We start from the raw sequence: 23,367 nt of genomic DNA, 5'->3' as shown, positions 1-23,367 counted from the left end.
CTCGCTGGAAGCGCGAAAGTACGCGCGGCCAGCGATCGCGGTTTACCGCGGTCCGGACTCGAGTGTGCGCGTACACTCACCTCACTGCCAGCCGGATTCCTGCCTTCAATTGGAGAGAGTGCAGAGAAGGGCAACTAAACTAAAAAAAATGAGTGGAGGAGCTCGGCTATGAGGAGAGATTACCTGAACTGAATCTATTCTCCCTTGAGAAGAGACATTTAAGGGGGGATATGATCACCCTGTATAAATATATAAATGATACATATAAAGAACTCTCTTCCCAATTATTCACTTTAAGATAATTACAAAGAACACACTCTTTGCGTCTGGAGGAAAAGAAGTTTAAGCTCTGCATAAGGAAGGGATTCTTCACTGTAAGGTCTAATATAATGTGGAATCGGCTCCCTGCCTTGGCTTCTACTTTAAGAAAAAGCTGGATGCTTTTCTAGAAGCACAGAATATAACTGGCTATTAAGGCTTTAAAGTAAAAATAACAGTGACTGTTGATCCAGGGAACATCCGATTGCCTCATGGAATCAGGAAGGAATATTTTTCCCCTGTTGAAGCAAATTGTACCAAGGTGTTAGGAAATTCTCTGTCCGGAGACTCCATGCTGTGCACCATCGCAGTATAAAACCCTGTTTTTTCTGTCTAGCAATGTCATTTGCAGCAGCCAGGAGAACTAAGATAGCAGCAGCCTCTGCTTCCCTTTAGTTGTGCAACCTGATGTATTTATGGCATCCCCAGCATCCATTGTTGGGCTGCGCACATCTGAAGGGGATTCTAGAGGCTGATCAGCTCCTGACTCGGTCCTGCATGCTATTGGCTGCTAGGACTTTAAAGCCTGTCTGCTTCTAGTCACCACTGCCTGTTACAGTGTCTGCTGGGCTTACCTGTGCTAGAGTAATTTTGGGTGTTTCTCTGTTCTTGACATTCTGTTTGAACTCTGCCTGGACCAACCTTTGCTTGTGCCCCGGACTCTGCTTGTGCCCTTCCCTTTGTACCTCGCTTGGTGGACTGATCTCCTGTGTTTGACTTCAGCTTGTTTCTGGATTTCCTGTTAATTGTGTACTCTATATTTGTGGGATCCTGGTCGGCTGCCGGACTCCAGTCACCATCCTTGCGTGTACAAATCCTGGGGGCCAACCGAGTGCTGGGAGATGCAACCAGTCTCCCGAGGCTGAGCGGGGGCTGCTATAGGTGAAGACTGCGGCGATAGATTGGGTGGCTGGTATCTGGGGAATACTAGTACTGACCAGGCTTTTTTTTTTTTTTTTTTTTTTTTTTTGCTATCGTCTGGACCAACTATGTCCTATAGGGTTTTATATGTTGGATATGTTTATTTCCCTAATGGTTGAACTTGATGGACCTATGTCTTTTTTTCAACCTAACCTACTATGTAAGTGAATAAGGAAATGGCTGAGGAGGATTACTCAAACAAAGTGGTCATGGTCCAGATAATTATCACGTATGTGCAAAGAACTCAAGGTTTTAGGAAGACAGATAACATGTTTGTGTTTCCTAGTGGATCAAAGAGGGCTCAAGTGGCAAGGATCATCTCCTTTTGGATCTTGGAGACAATTAAATATGCCTATTCCCTTATAGGACTACCTCCCCCACAGGAAGTGAGAGCCCACTCAACGAGGGGCATCTCAACCTCATGGGCATCCTACCCAAAAGTATCCACAGAGACTATTTGTAAAGCGGCCAGTTGGAAGACTCCCAATACCTTCATCAAACATTAAAAATGTAATGTTTTCCTGAACACAGATTCTAGGTTCAGAGCCTCAGTGTTACGTGCAGCTCTGAAATACATTTTTTAATTTGCAGCAATAATGTGTTAAAAATGTTTTTCTTTACCCTCCCTCAATAAGGGTTGCTTGCTACATCCATGTGTACGCCCCTCAGGAGGAGGACCAGGAAAAGGGAAAATTGTTGTCATACTTACCTGTAATTTTCCTTTCCTGGAAACTCCTCCTGACGGTGTAGTTACCTACCCTCTTTGGTCCTGTTGCAAGACTTAAGATAGAACAGGGAGGTAAGGCAGTGGGGAATTTCTATTGGGAAAAGGTGGTCCTGGGGGTCAAAGGGGCAGGATTAACCCATATGTACGTTAGGAGGAGTTTCCAGGAAAGAAAAATTAAGGGTATGGCAACAATTTTCCCTTTTTTTTCCACATTTTTTTAAAACACAAAAAGGCAAAGCCCCTCCCCTTCTGTCATTAGTGTTGCGGCGGTAAAGAGTGAATGTGAGCGCAGAGTCTCCTGGGATACGCACGCTATCAATTCAAGGAGGCTCCAAGAACAGGCATGTGCTGGAGGAACTTTTCTGTCTGTAAAAAAAGAAAGATGGTGATCTCCCACATACACAGAAATATCTGCATTTTTTTGACAAATACAGTGGCATACGTTACCGATCTGTAATTTTTTTTTATTTTTACTTTAGGTTCAATTTAATGAGAAAATATCCCTGATTCTTATTATGTATGATTTTATGTTTAAGACTTTGTATCTAGAAACTTGTTATGTTTAGAGGGCTGAAATTAAAATTCACGTTTGTACAACAATCAGTGTGGGAGATATGAAGGTTTATACATTGGGGGTAATGACAGCAGCATAGACACAAATTTCATGTTGCTGCTGTACCAAGGGTAGGAATGTTTCACAGTGATAAGGGGGCGGGGAGCAGCACATCTAATCTCCGAGGTCTATAGGACACGGGGAGATCACGCTGAAGCAGAATCCCATAAAAAAGATAGGAGATGCGCGCGCAGATAGAGCAGAACCAGCTGATTGTGACGCTATTGTACCCGTTCAATCAGCTGGTAGTACGCATTCCTAAAGTACGATTATCTTATAGGATACCCGAAGTGCGGCAGGACTGCTGGGAAGGAGGAGAGAGACATGAAGCAACTGCAGGCGGACTTGAGGGAACTGGAGAACCCTCCGTGCAGAGACTCGGGAGACCGTAAGTGACCAGCAACTAGACTGCAAGCGGTAATCCTTGAATTTGTAGTGCACCAGCTCCTGGGCAGAGCTCTGTGTCTTTATAATATATGTTGCACACTTCTGTATTGTACATCTGTTATATTCTAATTTATGTTGATTGCTGTGTTTATTTAGTTTTATGATTATCTTTTTCCACTATAGAATAGAGCAGTTTGTCTTTTCACCATCTCATATTTATATATTATATATATATTAAATAAATATATTTTATATATATATATATATATATATATATATATATATATATTATATATTTATAATGGGGGCAGAGTAAGAAACGTTTTGGGGCCCATAGTGAGAGTAAAAATAATTCTGCATTTCTCTGCTGTCATTATGTGAAGGACACAGACAAAAGGCACCGGGGGGGGGGTCGACTTAACAGTGATGTAGGGGGACCACAGCATCTGACAGGAGATGAAGTTTGATTGATTAACTGACGACTGTAATGATTGGTAAATGATGCATCATGAGTTCACTTCTGGTTTGCTTGCCATATTCAGGTTTAACTTTAGATTCAGTCCTTTGTTGGGCCAGACCCTGAACCTGTTCCTTGGCTGGGTTGGGCTGGACTCTGCATCTGGTCCCCTATTAAATCTGTCACTGGGCCTAAGGGTATTTTGTAGATATCTGCTGATCCTGCATTGATGCAGAGATGTTACCTGTACAAAGCAATGATCTCTAGGCATCTAGTAAGGCTTTATAACCTAGTTACAAGTTTGAGTAACACTAACAAGGCTTGGCCAAGTCCCTACTTTGGTCACATGGAGTCTTTAGGAGCACTTATGTTGCCGTGGAAAGGCATATTGGTGCCCCATTAGCAGACATTGGGTATGTAATAGACTAGTAAGCTTCCAGTGTCAGTGCTGGGGATCCGAAAGAGGACAACGCAGTGTACTGTATGAATGAGATCTGTGTTGCATGCTTCCCCCATTTACAAGACCTCCAGTGTTTGTCTCTCACTGTCCCTGGCGGAGAGTGTTCCAGGTATGTACAGTGTAGTCTGCACTACAAGGACTATACATAGGACATTGGTATGTGAAGGCAGTAGTAATCATTACATGGCCCCAATCAGTGCAGGTATTTGGGGGGGGGGTGTGGTCAGTGAGCTGAATGAGATATACAGGTCACCATTGTCAATGTAACTTGTTTTATGTGGCCGTTATGACAGATTCCTCTCTTAGTTAACACTGTCAATGCTGACAAGGATAGAATCCATCCACAGGTAATGTGTTCTTGGACCTACATCTGTTCATTGACTTGAGGAACCTATGTGCAACAAGTCTGTTAGTGTGTGGATTTTATAAGAAGTATATTCAAAATGTATAATAATTTTCTGTGGTGTTTGGCCACTGATCAGCCTATAGAGCTGTCGGCTCTGTGACAATTTCTCAGTATTGTGGGAGATTGCAATAAAATGCACACAATGTTCTACAGTTCAGTGCTTGACTGTGACAGATTAAGAGAAATTTGGTGTTTTTGTAAAAAAGAATTGTTGAAAATATGAAAAATTTCTTTTTAGGCTGGGTCTACACAGACGTCTTGAAAAAAGCATATTAAAATTCGTACCACGTTTATGCATTTTTTTTTTACACTTTTACACTTTTTTAAGGCAATTTAAAGCTTGTCTTTAAAACTCTGGAAAACTGCTATGCTGCATTTTTCTGCGTTTATATTTTTTAAACATTGCAAGCATCGTTATAGATAGCACTCATAAACGTGCCTCAAGGAAACCTCCTGGTGTAGATTAGCCCATTGTAATGCATGGGCTTTTAAAGCCTCAGGTTAAACGCTGGGGAAACGGTCCATGTAGACTAAGCCTAAGTCAGATAAAGTGAGAAGAATTCATAATAACCTCTTTTAATCTAGCAAGGCAGTTAGTTTAAATCTGGTACTCTGGTGTTTTAGATGGCTTGACAGTGATGTTAATATAGACCTGATCAGCTGAATTTCGGATCACACCCATAAACCTAAACCAATCTGAGTTGCATCTCACTGCTCCGTAATGAGCGCATCTATTCTGTGCTATTATCCTTTACTATTTCAGCAAGAACACCAAAGGGTAACACTTCCTCTACCCATCAGGGAGGATGTACATCCGCAAGCGAATGTATACTGTAAATTTTTCTCACAGGCCTAACTACACCCAGAGGATTCCAATATGGTGGACAAGACAGGCAGCTCCACAACATCACCGTGATCATGCCAGTCTCTAGAGTACTCAGATGTGCCAATATCATCAGGTGAGCCAGAGTCCCCTTCTGCTTTGAAGGAGATTAGGGCTTTTCTCCGCTCTCTGCCTACCAGATCTGATCTGGAAAAGCATACGTCGCCTAGAAGCATCATTTAAGCGATAAAGCGATAATATCTACTATTACATGTACAGGAGGAAATCTTGGCAGCAGCTCGCCGCAAACAAGTACTAGACTTTGAGGGGACGCAATTGTCTTTTTTACTGGACTTATTAACACCGCACATTGGCAATGCGTAGAGCTCTTAAGCCTTTGTTGGATAAGCTTAAATTGAGAGACATTTCCTTTAGATGGGGATTCCCGTTCCAGTTGCATATCCGGTCTCAAAAGGCAGACTCTCACATTCAGAGATATCGGTAATCATTCAAAAATTATTTCTACTCCAGATCTACCTCATATTGAACTTCCACAGTGGCACCATGCAGTCATCAGCCCATAGGATTTTTCAAGAGGATATATGGGCCCCATATGGATCCCAATTAAACTGTTCAATTGTTTTGCTGCTTCCAATTTCAAGTGCCTACAATATATGTAGTTATTCTTGGTTAGTAGTTATTCTTTCTCTCCTTGGAAGATTGTACTATGGAGATTGTGATTATACAATACTCCATATTCATTCATTTTGGAACTGATTGGACTTGGTTGTTCCAAAACCTGTTGATTTGGACACTTTGTTTTTCTATGCTTTCTAATGTACCTGCATGGTTATGCATCATAGCCCTGCCTTTTTTCTTTATATTTAACTACTCCTCTCCTATATAGGGGGCCTCTGTTTTGTTTTTGATAGTTCATTTGTGAAGTTAACTTTTGCACTACAGTATTGGATATGAACATGTGTGTATGTAGGATATCACTCTCAATAGTTTGTGATGGTATTACTGGATATATATTTTTCTATCATAAAAGATTATATATAGATATTAGTTGACTGGACCTTTATAAAGATGTATCTAGTTGTTGTAACCGCTATTTTCCTCATTGGTTCTATAGTACAATGTGGATTCTAATTCCAGGGGGGTATCGATCGGTTTTCACAAATCGATTATAAACAAAGCAAAAGAAGAAGCGGTTCTTTTTGGCTGTGCTTTTTATAAATTGTATTCAGTGATACATTTCATAGAATGCATTAACACATCTCTTCGGAATATTTAAACACAAAAAATCCATTTTGTGTGGCGAAAATCAAGAAAAGTCCGCCATTGTTAAACTAGACATAGGTAACATATACAAAGGGTATAACTGAACCACTGCTGAGCTTTCTAGTGAGAGGTGAATCGTGTTTTGCCCGACCAAGAGCTTCTTTAGGGGTATCTGCTCGCTTAGTGAAGCAGTTTCAGGTATTATACATAATCTAGGTATATTGTAAGATATAACACACCAATACACATTAGCTTTAAATAAAGATAGAAAATCAAACAAATAACAGAAAATAATATATGTGTACAGGAAACTAAATGAGAGGAGACGAATATCCTTAGTTACTAAATGTATTAACGAATAATCAATCCTAATAGTTAAATTATAATTATTTGTTCACGTTCAAACAAAGCCAAAAAATTGTTTCTAAGGTGATGAGCGTAAATAAGTGACAGAAATTTGTTGATGTAACTTACGTGAGCTCAAATGGAGGATCTCTTAGTAGGTTATAATTATGTTGAGGATAATAAATGCTTCAGGTGTCCGTATGTCTCTGTATATCTATAATTATAGTAAGAATAATGGCATAAACTGTGTAAAGCTAAATGAATAAAACTAATTATAGCATAATAGGTAGAATCACCTAATCTATAATGAATATTATGAAGTATTGTAGATGGCTTATTGGCCGTTAATAAGTCAGGATTAGTTGTAGCAAGCAAAAATTTGAATATATACAAACAAATCATAGTAGGTCAATAATGGGAATCTCCCGATTTAATATAATGAAATCTCTGTTAGAAGGATTCATACCTTAATTTTAGAACAGTGATGAAGCAAGAAGCGGTAGGAGAGTTCCAGCCAGCCTGAGGAGAAAGTGACAAGCACAGAGGGAATCCCAGGCCCAGCTTAAAACAATGCGGAAGGCGGCGTTACCAGCGTCCATGGATGCACATAGGCTGAGAAGAAGCCTCATGCATCTCTATGGTGACATGGTGTGTAAAAACCGCTCCCAGGGTGACACTCCTAGCAGGGGAATTCCTCCCATCAGATCTGCTGCGCTGCTGTATAGAGCCACCCTGGGGCGGGTGACTAGAGGCAGTGGGTCGACATTATAGATGTCAGACCTATTGGGGGTGGGAGAACTGGGGCAGAGAATGCCCCAGTTCAGCTCAAACTGCATCGGGACAAAGGTGATGCTCCTGTCCCCATAAGCCGATCAGTGGGAGGGAATAGGGGAGAAGAGGGATGACCCTGTTTAAATTGACAATGGAGTGGAGTGGTGCGGTGAAACGCATCAAGTTGTCCGGCTGCCTGACTCATTTCTTGGTATAAAGCTCAGCAGTGGTTTAAATATACCCTTTGTAAATGTTACAGCAGGTTACCTACAGTTAGGTCCATAGATATTTAGTCAGACAAGTTTTTTCTAATTTTGGTTCTGTACATTACCACAAATAATTTTAAATGAAACAACTCAGATGTAGTTGAACTGCAGACTTTCAGCTTTAATTCAGTGGGTTGAACAAAAAGATTGCATAAAAATGTGAGGAACTAAACTGTAGACTTGAACTCATGGACATCACCAGATGCTGGGTTTCCTCCTTTTAATGCTCTGCCAGGCCTTTACTGCAGCAGCTTTCAGTTGCTGTTTGTTTGTGGGCCTTTCTGTCCAAAGTTTAGTCTTCAACAAGTGAAATGCATTCTCGATTGGGTTCAGATCAGGTGACTGACTTGGCCATTCAAGAATATTCCACTTCTTTGCTTTAATAAACTCCTGGGTTGCTTTGGTTGTATGTTTTGGGTCATTGTCCATCCGTGTTATGAAACGACTCCCAATCAATGTGACTGCATTTAGCTGGATTTGAGCTGACAGTATGTCTCTGAACACTTCAGAATTCATTTGGCTGCTTCTGTCCTCTGTCACATCATGGATAAACACTAGTGTCCCAGCCATGCACGCCCAAGCCATCACACTGCCTCCGCCATGTTTTACAGATGATGTGGTATGCTTTGCATCATGAGCTGTTCCATACCTTACTACTTTTTTTTTTTTTTTTGCCATCATTCTGGTAAAGGTTGATCTTGGTTTCATCTGTCCAAAGAATGTTTTTCCAGAACTGTGCTGGCTTTCTTTTTAGATGTTTTTGTGCAAAGTCCAATCTAGTCTTTCTATTCTTGAGGCTTATGAGTGGCTTGCACCTTGCAGTGCACCCTCTCTGTATTTACTTTCATGCCGTCTTCTCATTATGGTAGACTTGGATATCGATACGCCTACTTCCTGGAGAGTGTTGTTCACTTGGTTGGCTGTTGTGAAGGGGTTTCACTTCACCATGGAAATTATTCTGTGATCCACCACTCAGGGGTTGCTGAGTTCACCAGTTTTTTTCTCATTATGTACCAAACTGTTTATTTTGCCACTCCTAATATTGTAGCACTTTCTTGGATGGGTTTTTGCGGCTTAAGCTGCAAGGAGAGCTCCTTTGACTGCATGTTGTCTATTCACAGCAAAATCTTCCACATACAAGGACTCCCCCCAAATCAACTCCAGGCCTTTTATCTGCTTACTTGATAATGACATAACAAAGGAATTGCCCACACCAGCACTTGAAATGGCCTTTGAGTCAATTGTCCAATTACTTTTGAGCCCCTGAAAGGAAGTAATTGTGAAAAAGGCTTTAGTTTCTCACATTTGTATGCAATCTTTTTGTTTAACCCACTGAATTAAAGCTAAAAGTCTGCAGTTCAACTGCATCTAAGTTGTTTCATTTAAAATTAATTGTGGCAATGTACAGAACCAAAATTAAAGTTGTATCCGTCCAAATTTTATGGACCTAACTGTAGGCATAAACAATGCGGTATGGGTTCCTCCAGGCTGTCCCAGCCGAGCAGTCCCGGGGTGCGATAAAAGCAATCGTTATGGATTATGGATGAGGAGATGTGCATGTACTTCACAGAATATAGCAAAACAAAACATTTTGAGTTGCAGGCAAACAGGTTTAGTAAACCATAATAGAACCAAACGAAAGTCTCAACTTGTAATACTTGCATGCAACCTTTATTCCCAATGCGGGGGATTCACATGGCAAAAAAGGCACTTGGCAAAACATAAAAACATTTTTCCATCTTGTACATAGTCATCACAAAAAAAGTAAACAACAAAAAAAATTATTAAAAGCAACTTTATTGTAGTTTATAAAGATAACAACATTTTCAAAAAGGTCAGATTAAAATATAGAGACCACACACACCACTAAATTTGACAAAATATAAGGAAAAAAAACCCACATAAGCACCAAACACATGTAAACACACACTTCCATATAAAGCCAAAATATTTCAAAAATTTCAAGATTTCGTGCATTCAGAAAATATTTAGGTCCAAATTGCATATTGGTTTTGTATCAAGGGTGAAAAACTGGGTTAAAAAATATATATGCAAAACTAGCATTTCAAGGTTACATTATTACAATGAAACAACATAGCTACAATCAGAGCGTAGGTGGATGATCTAGTCTACTGGCAAAAGTGAGGTCTCGCCTGCCAGAGTACTCAGGGATTTATCACCAGGCCCATCCTCGGGGCAGTCATCGTAAGTCTGATATGCGCGCCTCAAAGTGCTAGATCATTTAAATTCATAAATGTTGGGACAATACACCAGCGTATTCTCAGCGGCTTAAAATACATTATCAGAGAAAAATATCCAGAGAGGGAATAGAAGAAAAGTAGGCTTTTTTAAGGCACTTTAACAAAAACAGTTAAAATTATTGGCTTTTAATAGTGATTAATACAAATTTTAGTAGCAAGAAAACAATAAAATAAGTAGATGAATATATTCACGTGGTGAGGCCAATGTAATGGGTTGTACATTCTCACACAATCGGCAAATTATGGTCTCTTCCCCGACGTGTTTCGTCCAAATAGGCTTCCTCAGGTGATACGGAGACCATGTAATTTCTGTTCTATTGTATCTGATACATAAGTGGAAGTCAATAATAGTGGAGAAGTTGATTGTACACCGAAAAATGTCATGCAAGAATGTGATTAATGAAACATGGCATAAGGTAATAGCATTTTCACATATATTCAGAATTAAATTAATAATTACGGTTATCTGTTACATATGAAGATAATTATTAAAGTCATAACCAGAGCATACCAGTATATATACTCAGAATTGTGGTTGGCTATTTATCTTATTATGTAGACAGTAAAAATATTAATTGCTATTGTACCGTTCTATATTATATGTAGGTATTAACAAAAAGAAGAAAAGAAAAAAAACATATTAGTGATCAAAGTTAGGAATGTAAGAAGTATATATTGTAGTAGTTTTAAAATTTGAAGAAAATGTGTCGGGGGATTCTTTCTTATTATGTAATAGGATAGTAAAGATACCCTTTTTATTGTTGCCTAGCCTTATTTAAGTATAATTGAAAGGAAAGTTGAAGAATAAAACGTAAAGAAGGTTTTTTTGCCAAAAAATAAATTGTATTAATGATTACTTCTCATAATACATATCATAAATCAATGCTTTGAAAAGACTGGAGATACGGGTCCAGATCATTACCATTTCGGCCTTGTAGGGGCACTAGACGGTAAGCTTCTGACGGGAATATACAACATAATAACAATCGTATCGCATACATAGGTTAGTTACCCGACGCATTTTGCAGGATTTAGGCTTCTTCAGGGGTGAAGTTGCATTTAGCGAAGTTGAGTATTACTTGGCAGTATCTAGGTTTACAGTAGGTACAAAATGTCAATTTAGAAGCAGTATAAACGGAAGAAAACATTGAGCTTAATGTATGTTCTTATGTGATGACCATATAACGGTACATAGACTATAGTTAGGAGAGGTAAAAAGTAGTAATAATAGTTTGCAGAATATACATATCATAGGAACAATGCCCCTGATTCATCAATAAAATCCGCGATCGCTGGAAGCGCGAAAGTACGCGCGGCCAGCGATCGCGGTTTACCGCGGTCCGGACTCGAGCGTGCTCGTACACGCGCCTCCTCACTGCCCTTAATTGCTATGATCTCACGATTGACACCTTAAAAGATCCTCCTTATTTTCGCAGCTGAAATCTAATCGCCTTTATTGGCAGATTCGCGCCCCCTATTGCTCATTATTATGAAGGCAGGAATCCGGCTGGCAGTGAGGAGGCGAGTGTACGCGCACGCTCGAGTCCGGACCGCGGTGATCCGCGATCGCCGGTCGCGCGTACTTTCGCGCTTCTAGCGATCGCGGATTTCAATGATGAATCAGGGGCAATATGTATTGTACTGGCAGATTCTTGCCCCAATCAACTATAAATCTTTCATATGAACCAGTTGAAAATAGGTTTAGTACCATTAACACCACAAAGATTTTTGATTCACCATTGACAATGTCTTTATGTATGGATCTGTGGTCACTTTTTGTTTTTACATGCACCTCGGTCACATATATTCCTAATGTAAAAAGAAAAGCGACTCCTAGCCTCCTATTGTATTCTACAAGGTTTAACTTGTCAGCCCCTTGTATGCTGGACACATACCATTTGTGTGAAGAAAGAAGTTGGGTTTTTTTTTGGCAATTGGGTAGTATATTTAGTGAGTTATATTCAAATTCAAATAAAACACAATTCATAATTCAGTAAATGAGTGAAACAAATAAGCGATACGGTCTTTCCCCAATCAAGATACAGTGGGGTGTAAAACAATCAAACTAGACAAATATCCCTGATACTTGTTAATAGGATTAACAAGCGGTAGAAAAGTGGTAACGTCTCGTGTCCCAAATGGCTTCCTCAGGGGATCTGCAAGGTAATTTATCTTAATATATAGACATAGTAACAATATTAATTAAAGGAAAAGAAGACAAGTGTTAATATCAAATTGTACTTGTTATTAAATGTCTTAGTATAATGTTTACTATTATGTTAATAAATTAAATAGTAAAGGGAGAACAAGATATAATAGAGAGAATAGAGTAAAATAAAGTGCAGTATAATTGATCTAATGTAGACCATACCTTTAGTGAGACAAAGAACAATTTATATCAGCACAGAGGGTAGCAATAGCAGTACCAAGAGTGACAACTGGGGAATTGAAATTCCGCGCCCTTATATGGTGATATAGTTGGCTTCCGGAAATGTGGTCTGGAGATGCGCAGTCAGTATTAGGAGTTCACTTCCGCCCATATTGGCCCTAGATAGAGTGGGGCCGTATATATATGTAAATAAGAGGCGGTAACTAAGTCAGTGATAGGGCTGAGATCTAAATTAATGAATGCATTAAAGTAGGGAGAGCAGAGATCAGAATTGGGGTGGTTGAATAGAAAAACTAATCAACCATGGCAAGAAGAGAGAAGTAAAAAAGGAAGGGTTTGAATATTAAACTGATGGTGGGAGGGATGCGATTGATGTGCGGGGCATGGAAATGGGTGATGGAATGTTTGTCAGAAAAAGGGGAGTTGCTGTGTGAGGGACATGCCTAAGTCGGGTTGCGGGTGTATTTTTTTTTAAAAGTACATCCAAATTATTCATTCATCCCCCTTGTTCATGGTTATGGTTTAAACTGTAATTCTTAGCACCCATTGACCTGACTAATTAATCCCTGTGTGAATATTACCTCCAACTCTCTGACAGGGAGTACAAACATTTTGTGATCATTTACAAATTTTAAAACTATATTTGAAGGAAAGAATAGAAAAGTAGAGTAGACTAATGCGGCAATAAAATATAAACATTAATTATAATCGTTGTCCTAATATTAAACATAGAATTTCTGTTCTATAGAGTAGTCAAATCAAGCATGGTCGTATGCACAGAATACAGTGTTTACACTTTACAATTCATGAGCAAGTTGTATGGGAAAGTCACACATACCTGACACGTTTCGCCAATAAGGCTTCTTCAGGGGATTGTTGAGATCAGAGACATAGGAAATTTTAACCGTTACTGACAGATGCAAAGGAAATAAGAATCAATAAGTAAATACTTTGAATTGAAAATAAAAAAAATATAAATAAAAAAAATAAATCAAGGACGTTCAATTTAGTATCAAGAAACATTCAAAATATAAAAAAAGGATCAATCACATGTATCACGTTACTTACATAGTGTAATCACTGTGCCTTAAAATCAAAGGGGGAGGAGGTACCAGGGAGATGATCGAGCCGATACCCGAAATAATGGATCAGCCAGTTGGGTCATTAATATTTTTATAAAATTTGGGTAAAGAATAAAAGGTTGGAATGGTTGGATGTTAGATAGATAGATAGATAGATAGATATTGTCTCGTTTTGTCATCCTTAGTACCTTTAGCAAATGCGGTGTTGATTAGGGAGTAGAATTCATTATAAAAGGTGGATTTAACAGTGTCAGAAATTTCAGTGTAAGAAAGGGAAAAATTTAGATTTAGGTTTCCTAACTGGAATGGATGTGGGGAGGCCCAAGTCTTGATCTGGACTCGAGTCCTCTGATAACGACTCCTCCAGAATTACCATTTTCTTCTGCCAGTTAAATTTTTGAAAATCAAGAGTATTAAATTCGGAGGGAGGGTTGAATTGGGGTTTAAGTTTACTTTTATCAAACATCACTTTTAGACTTAGATTTCGAGCAAACATGCTACGGTCTTTAATAACTTCAGAATGATCGATTTCAGACAGGGGACAAAAAGATAACCCTAATTTCAATAACTGTATTTCATTAGATGTCAGTTGGTGAGAAGATAGGTTTATTTCTAGATACTGTCTCCTAGGGATATCTTTGATAGAAATTTGTCTATTAGGCCTTTTATCAGTGTCGGTGAGGGTATGGGAGGGGGATGTAGGGACAAAAGTATTTTTGGTCTTCGGTATTGCACCTGTTTGAGGATTGAGATTCAAAACATTAGAAGATGTAACATGTTTGGGAGTTAACATTGTTAAGTCCACTGGTAGTGACACTGATATAGGACTATATAGGTGATAGCATCACCTGTAAATCAGATTGATACTGATTTAAGGTGTTCGTATAGGTAGTGGGGGGTCCTTCTGCGTGGCAGAGGGACTGGGGGCAACATGTCAGGGGAGGTTAAAATTGCTTTTCGTTTACTACTCTCAGGAGTCCAAGGGCTGATCTCCCTTTGTGATCTCTTTTTACTCGGATGTACACTGGGGATAATATTGGGTTCTAAGGCAGTATTGGGGTTTTGATGATCTTCCGGTTTAGTCTCATCGAAGGTGGGAACTTTTTGTGATTGTTGTTTTTTAGATTGTGATTGAGGAGGAGGGTTGTGAAGTGGACAATGTAGTTGGTTGACCATAAATTCTATTCTTTAAACTTATGCACATCAAATCTCGCGAGATCACGCAATCACATCCACTTCATTTAAGGACGAGACGCCGACAGCTGCAGTACTCTGAGGCTGGCTGCCTGTGTCCCGTCCTTCACCTCACCTAAACCACCATATCCATGTAAGTAAATCTTCTCATTATCTTACCCTGTTCATCACCTAGTTAAAGTTTCTTTCACTCACCACAATCTCTTTTGCACTGACTTTGCCCTTATTGTATACACAGTTTGTAACCAATTAGGATACATCAACAAGAAATAAAGAGCAGTGAAGGACTTTGTTTCATGTTAAATTTGAGCATGTAAGTTATATATCCACATGAGTATGTAAGGTCTTATCCACAAATAATATTGAATCATACCTAGTTATACTTTATTACACTTGTCCTTCTAATCCTAGTATTATAATTAACAGGATTACTTCCTGGACCAGTAATCTATCATTCCATTAGTCAAACTAACGTCTCCAAACAACAACCAAGATATGCCTAGGTAACCTAAATATTATAAAAATATAGTATTAGTAATCATTGCAACACAGAATAAAAAAAAAAATATTTTATTGTTTATACAAATTGTAATAGGGTTGAATACATCAACAAGTAAAAAAAAGCTTGCCAAGGACCTAGGGTCACGGTGGATCTTCGTATAGGAGAGTCACGTGTTTAACTATGCAAGTACTTTCCCCCTTACTTATTTAATATAGATAGTTATCTATATTACCTTTTCAACCTATACTTTATAATTTATAGGATGTCAAAATTTCCCAGATCAGTATATTACGGTTAAGAGTAACCTAAAACCGTACTTTATGTGACATCCCTAAATAACAACTAAGGCATGTCAAAATTAACTCCATAATTATAAAATCTTTGATGATTCATGTATTGAACCCACATGTAACCTCTTCTTTCCCTTATACCTTTAGAACCAAATAATCAATCATCATTTTACTCTTATAATCCTCCCTTGTTTCAACTCTGAAAGTTATACCTTTCCTTCATTTAACAACAACAGATGAAAAACTATACAGTATCAAAATTATTGATTTATTCTCACTTAATCGTAAAGTACCTATTTGTTATATAATCTTTTCAGACAGCTTTTCAATTCACATCAGTATATTAACCTATATCAAGATCGACCTGCATAACCATCATCACCGAAAACTTGTAATTATTCACAGCCACAAAAGTGAGCATATTACATATTCTATTCAAAAATTCTTTATTCTTTTCACCTCAATTAGATAAGTGTTTTTTTTTCACTTTTTTCTTACTCTCAGAATAAGGCACAATGATTACACTATGTAAGTAACTAAATGCTTATGTGATTGATCCCTTTGTATGTTTATTGATACTAAAATGAACATTCTTAGTTTTATTTTGATATTTTTTATAGTTTATATATATTTTTTTATTTCAATTCGAAAGTATTTACTTGATTCTTGATTCTTATTTCATTTGAATCTGTCAGTTACAGTTATAAATTTCCTTTCTCTGATCTCAACAATCCCCTAAAGAAGCCTTATTGCCAAAACGCGTCGGGGGTTAAGACTCTCGCATACAACTTGCTCATAAATTGTAAAGTGTAAACACTGTATTCTGTGCATATGACCATGTTTATGATATGACTACCTTATACAACAGAAATACTATGTTAATATTAGGACAACGATTATAATTGAATATTAAATGCTTATATTTTATTGCCGCAATAGCCTACTCTACTTCTCTATTCTTTCATTTCAATTAGAGCTCAAGTGTTTGTGTATTCATCTGGTGGAGGTAGATATATACAGGCCCTAGAAATGAGCCTAGTTGCCAACCCTGAAGATAATCAGTAGAAGAATAAAACATAAAGAAGGGTTTTTTTGGCAAAAAATAAATTGTATTAATGATTACTTCTTGTACGACATATCATAAATCAATGCTTTGAAATGACTGGAGATACAGGTCCAGATCATTACCGTTTCGGCCCTGTAGGGGCACTAGACAATTAGCTTCTGACAGGAATATACAACAAACAATCGTGTCATTCACTCATAAGAAAGCCTATAAATAGGACAAACTCAATCAAAACTTTACTGGAACAAAACCTAATTCCTCACAATTTCCAGAACCACCTACCACACACACTACCCCAACACACACCACCAACTCCTCAAAAAGGTAAAAAAACGATACAAAAGCGATCTTAACACACACACAACAGGACCACAAGAGGAAAACCTCTATCATTGATCCATCCACATCTGGCCTTGCCACTTGGAGATCAACACCACCCAATACCCAGGAAACCACAAAGCTCTCCCTGGAGACCCTCGCCATTCAGCACCATCTCCCTGTTATCGATCCTACCTCAACCGTGTTATCCCTGACACACTACCCCACCATCCCTACTGTCACCTAGCCTATCACCTGAATTTGTTCCCTTACCTCCACCCCAAACCACAGCACCACTAGGCATCATACCCAAAATCAAAACACATGATTCTTTCTTTAGGATCCCTCAAAGATACCCTTGTTCACAGTCATTATACCCCATACAAAGATATTGAACAAGACTTTAAATCCCATGATACACACCCATGTGGCCAATGTAATTGGATCTATAAAAATTCCACATTAGAACTCCCGAATGGTTCCATACACAAAACTTAAATACCATGTTGACTGCTCATCACTAGGGATCATATACCTCATTCTTGTGGTCGTTTGTACTGGAAGAGATGTAAGGCTGCAGTAGAGGACATGCTGCATTCATACACAAAGTCAAAGTGAAACTATCCTGACAATTAGGTCATTGTACACACCCACTGGTATCCGCCCCCTGGCAGTTATTTTTCACGGGTAGTTTCTTTTGTTAGGACACCAGCCTGCATCCAGGGACACCTTTCCCTCCGTTGACATCAGGCCGATGGGAGGATCCCTTAGGAAAACCCCCGACCCCCAGTGGCACGCCCTGACGTTCTCCTACGTCAGACACGTGCACATGGCAGAGGAGGACTTCTGGAACGCCGCCCCCCTATACCTTATATGGAGGCAGCTCCCGGAGCCTCCCTCGCCACTCACTCTGCAGTGTGCCATCAGCATACACAGACCAGGGCTGCGGTCTCTGTGCCCCTTCACTTCAGGACCAAAAGGTATTTAATATGATTTACTAATTTTTTGTTATCACTTATATATCTTTACTCCCATTGTAGGCTATTGCTCTTTATGTTTATCCTTCCCTGGTTCCTATTTGATTGATTATACTAATTGCTAGTTACAATTTTATAACTTATATGTACACCACTGTGACTGCAATTGAGCATGCCCCTTTTACTCTATATTATACCCTATGCCATTTATATCTCCCTTATAGAATATATATTTCTATATCCACTAATAATAATAATAATAATATATTTAAACCTTATTAAACAACCCTTAAGGTATTTGTAACCCATCACTCATTACTATACTTAGCTCGCACTACAGTGTAATACAACTATTAATCATTATATATATAATAAGTCCTAATGAGCAAGAACTTTTCACACTATGTTTGAGTTATTCATTATATATACTTACGCTACACTATAGGTCCTTCTGGGTGCTTATCTTAAGCCCCTGTCCTCCCCAAGAGAGGTGGTCTCCCCACAATTTTGACTCGTTTGGGACACCAATCTCCTCAGATGTTTTACATACATATATGCTCTATCCTGAAGGAATAGGTAAGTTCTTCTCTCTTCTTTTTGACGATCATTATTCTGCTGTTATCATGGACCTAATCTGAATTTATACCACTGTATTATGGCATTTATTGATATTTTGTTCTGCATAGAATAATTGGACATGTTACCATTTCATGACACTTGATATATTGCCCCTGATTCATCATTGAAATCCGCGATCGCTAGAAGCGCGAAAATACGCGCGACCGGCGATCGCGGATTACCGCGGTCCGGACTCGAGAGTGCGCGTACACTCACCTCCTCACTGCCAGCCGGATTCCTGCCTTCATAATAATGAGCAATAGGGGGCGCGAATCTGCCAATTAAGGCGATTAGATTTCAGCTGCGCAAAGCTGTCGGATAAGCGCGGCTTCGTGCGCGAGCTTTTCCGGTTGTTGAATAGCGCGATCGCGCACGATTCCGGATCGCTAATACGAATGCGCGACCGATAATCCGATTTTGCTTGATGAATCAGGGGCATTATATTAATACAGGCGTTACCTCACAATTTATTTGTTATACTGCAAGCAAAACAATATATTGCCATTTTTTTGTCTAATTTGAGAAAAACTAATATAAATTATTTAATGATATAACCTGCTTCCTTCTCAGCCAGCCCCCCATCACCACCACCACTTATATCCAGTTTGCAGCAACGTTGTCCTGTCATTGCTGCCTATTGCCAATGTATCCAGTTAAATACACTGAACATAGTAATGTGATACCCAAGTGTTAGGAATCAATACAGTATAGCTAAAAAATATCACTATATTTAAGTGTCAATTTTCATACATTTCTTGGATTATTGAAATATTTAGGGAGCTGGTCATATTTCTAGAAATGAAGGTGCTATAGTGAAAAGCTATGGTTATCTTTAGACTGCCAATTCTTTCCTTGTGCCTAAAGTAACTTCCTGCTTGGTCATTAGGGCGCAAAACAAAGTTCATTAACATCAAATGTTTCAACTTCTGTACAGAAGTTTGTTGTGTGTTGTTTTTTTTTTTTTTTTTTACATTCCATGATCTCCTGCTTCACATCTATTGCAGTGGTGAATCGGCGCCTCAATTATGTGAGCCTGGCTGTGCTAGTGGTACAGAATGCTTCCCTCATCCTCAGCATCCGATATGCCCGCACCCTGCCTGGGGATCGCTTCTTTTTCACAACTGCTGTGGTCATGGGAGAAATTTTGAAGGGCATCACCTGCCTTCTCCTCATGTTGGCACAGAAGACAGGTAAATTGTGTAATTGACTTTTTGACTCTTTGGAGGGATGTCATTTTGTTTGCATCTGGTTGAAATCCACAATCGGTGTCATTTCCTCGACTTGGATTTCATCATGCTCTCATGTTTTGCACGCTGGTCTAAACAGATTCAGGCTAATAACATAATGTTGCCACTTGTCTTTGTTTGAAAATTTGAAGGTCCTACACAAAACACACTTCTATTTATCTGGAATGTTGACTTCTGCGATTTTAGAGAGATGAACACCTTCCTCAGTGGTAAACCATACATACCCCCACTATTCAGTGAGTGTTGTTCTTGGTTGTAGCATTTACTATTGCTAGACTGTGAGCTTTTAACTGGTAGGTTCATGTCTGTCTGCATTTATATTCTAAAAGCGGTACATTGCCTTCATGAAAATTTATTTTACATTGTAGGCCTGTAATTCTTAAGCATAACTAATATGTCCAAACAAGGGTCTAGTAGACATCCTGAGTATAATAAAATTTGAAACACAATATCATGTCAAAATAATTAGTTAAATTTAATAATAAACTTTAAATAAAAAACACAAAAATCTGTTAAAACAAGGGTGTATAAATCAAAAATACTGAAACCTGTAATATAACTGTACATACATATATAATGATTACTTTGTATTGGATTCAATACAGTTATTTTGTATTGAATCTAATACAAAATAATTTAAAATTCCCGCCACGCCCCCCTCATAACGGCAGCACGCACCAACGTCATCAGGAACTGCTGGGGGACGGATTGGAGGAAGAGGACACAGCCAAAGGATGGGATCGGACGGGCAGGACACTGGGGGACGCCGGTAGGACCAGGTAAGGCTGTTTGCCGCTATCAGATGTTTTTTTATTTTTACTCTGAGCCACACTCAGGCTTACCGCTCAGGAGGTTAATCCAGAGGTGAGGCTTTCCCCACAAAGTACAAGTCAGATTTGACAATAGTTTACTAGGAGTATGGTTTCTATTACTATAGAAATCTGTAGAAAACATTGGATTGCGCAGTACTATATGTACTGAAAAACAAAAGAATTTGGCAAACCGTGCTGGTAAATGCAGCAATCGTTTAAAGAACCTGTTCACCGATGCTAGAAGTCTGGGAAACAAATTAGGGGAGTTTGAAGCCTTAATGAGTGAAGAGAATTATGACTTAGCTGGCATTGCTGAATCCTGGCTTTGTTCTTCACAACTGGTCTGTCAATATTCCTGGGTATATACTCTCTATGCATATAGAGTCAAACAAAAGGGTGGTGGTGTCTGTCTGTCTGTGAGAAGTGATCTGAAAGTGAATGTGAAAGAAGAAATTGCTGATGGAACAAGTGATGAGGTTGAGGCATTATGGGTGGAGTTAAATGTGGGGATGCACAATACACAATTAACTATTGGAGTCTGCTATAGGCCCCTAGTGCTAAGGAAGAAATCGAGAATCAACTACTAGCACAGATAGACGAAGCAGCAAAAAGTGGTAATGTTTTAATCATGGGAGATTTCAACTACCCTGACATTGTGACTAGAGTGATGGCACTACAGGAACAGCAAAAAAGAGGAAATTTGGTAATTTAATACAAGATAATTTTATGGTACAGTTTATAGAAGCCCCAACTAGGAATGATACTCTGCTGGACCTTGTTCTTTCTAACAATGCAGAGCTTATAACACATGTGCAAATAAAAGAGAATCTGGGTAGCAGTGACCATAATATGATTTCATTTAATGTAAGCAGTAAACAGAAAGCAAAAACATGAAAGATAAAAACATTTAATTTTAAGAGAGCAAATTTTCCATTATTAAGGGCTCTCTGTGACTTGGGACTGGGAGACAATATTGTCCTCAAAGAACACAGAACAAATGGGAATGTTTCAAGTCTGTTCTACAAAAGCACACTAAAAAATATATTCCAATGGGCAATAAGTTTAAGAAGCTAAAATTAAAACCTATGTGGCTCACAGCTGATGTTAAAAAAAACCAAAAGACAAGAAAAAAGCATTTGAAAAATATATAAAAATGAAGGATCACCTTCATTGTTTTTAAACTATAAAGAATATAACAAAAGATGTAAAAATAGAGAAAAAATGTGCAAAACGTCAAAATGAAAGCAAGGCAAACCCCCCCCAATTTTGTTTTAAATATAATAAAAGCAAAAAAGATTAGATCTCAGCATGTAGACCCCTTAAAGACCCCTCTCTGGGTTGGTAACTGGGGATAAAGAAAAGGTGGATTTACTAAACACTTCTGTTTTTAGCTCTGTGTACACGAAGCAAAATGGCAGAGCTCAAATCCAAATTCATAATAGCAATGTTACTGCCTTAAATGAGTCACAATACCTCAAAATTGATATGATTGAGAAATAGTTGGGCAAAATTAAGGTTGACAAAGCACCAGGACCCGATGGATTACATCCACGTGTACTCAAAGAGCTGAGCTTGGTTATTTCAAGCCATTATTTCAAATTTTTATAGACTTTAGTCACTGTCATGGTACCGATGGATTGGCATATAAGGCCAATGTGCTTTCTATCTTCAAAAAGGGAGCCAAAGTCATTACCAGGTAACTACAGACCGGTCAGTTTAACATCCATAGTTGGAAAGGTCCTAGAGAGTTTGATAAAGAACCACATAGAGGAGTTTCTGCTGGAAAATAATATAAGTGATAGTCAGCATGGCTTCAAGAAAGAGCGAAGTTGTCAAACGAATTTACTCTTTTTTTTGAGGAAGTAAATAAACAAGTAGACAGTGGAGTAGCAGTTGATATAGTGTACTTAGACTTTGCTAAAGCATTGACACTGTACCCCACAGATGGTTAATATGCAAGTTGGGGTCAATAGGTTTAGAAATGTCAATCTGTAAATGGATAGAGAACTGGCCTAAAGACCGCATCCAGAGAGTAGTAATTAATGATTCATACTCTGAATGGTCTAAGGTTATTAGTGGTGTACCCCATGGTTCAGTGTTGGATCCTTTATTGTTTAACATCTTTAAAAATGATCTAGAGTTTGGGATTAAAAGTACCATTTCTGTTTTTGCAGATGACACCGAACTATGTAATGGAATTAGGTCCATACAGGATGTCTATAATCTACAAGCAGACCTGGATGTACTGTTTGATTGGGCAGCCAAGTGGCCAATGACATTTATTATAGATAAATGTAAAGTTATGCACTTGGGGGGCTAACAACGTGCATGCTTCATACTGTCTAGGGGGAATACATTTGGGGGAGTCAGAAATGGAAAAGGATCTGGGGGTTCTGGTAGATCATAGACTTGATAACAGCATGCAATGCCAAGCTGCAATATCTAAAGCTAGTAAAGTACTTTCTTGTATTAATAGGAATAGACTGCAGAGATGGAGACATTATTCTGCCCCTGTACAAAGCATTGGTCAGACCTCATCTGGAATATGCAGTCCAGTTTTGGGCACCAGTTTGCAAAAAGGACATTGTGGAATTGGGAGAGTGTGCAGGGAAGGGCAATTTAACTATTAAAATGAATGGAGTAGCTCAGCTATGATGAGAGATTAGCTGGACTGATTGTATTTTCCCTTGAGAAGAGACAATTAAGGGGATATATGATCACCCTGTATAAATACAGTTAGGTCTATAAATATTTGGACAGAGACAACTTTTTAAAATTTTGGTTCTGTACATTACCACAAATCATTTTAAATGAAACAACTCAGATGCAGTTG

The 23,367-nt window shown here is 38.6% G+C and overlaps 1 protein-coding gene across 1 annotated transcript in view; it reads left to right on the top strand.

Moving 5' to 3' along the window:
- Positions 1 to 2,804: 2,804 nt before the first annotated feature.
- The window catches only part of LOC140342779 (UDP-galactose translocator-like), a 93,646-nt gene continuing 73,083 nt past the window's right edge, over positions 2,805 to 23,367 (top strand). Inside the window, exons 1-2 of the mRNA XM_072429131.1 lie at positions 2,805 to 2,967; positions 19,480 to 19,665. Of these exons, the coding sequence (XP_072285232.1) occupies positions 2,904 to 2,967; positions 19,480 to 19,665 (250 nt within the window). The 5' untranslated portion in view covers positions 2,805 to 2,903. The remainder of the gene's footprint in view (positions 2,968 to 19,479; positions 19,666 to 23,367) is intronic.

The sequence above is a fragment of the Pyxicephalus adspersus genome, chromosome W (genome assembly GCF_032062135.1).
Source record: "Pyxicephalus adspersus chromosome W, UCB_Pads_2.0, whole genome shotgun sequence".
Taxonomy (NCBI): Eukaryota; Metazoa; Chordata; class Amphibia; order Anura; family Pyxicephalidae; genus Pyxicephalus; species Pyxicephalus adspersus.
The sequence above is the reverse complement of the archived record's forward strand: the minus strand, read 5'-3'. Positions and strand labels throughout refer to the sequence as shown.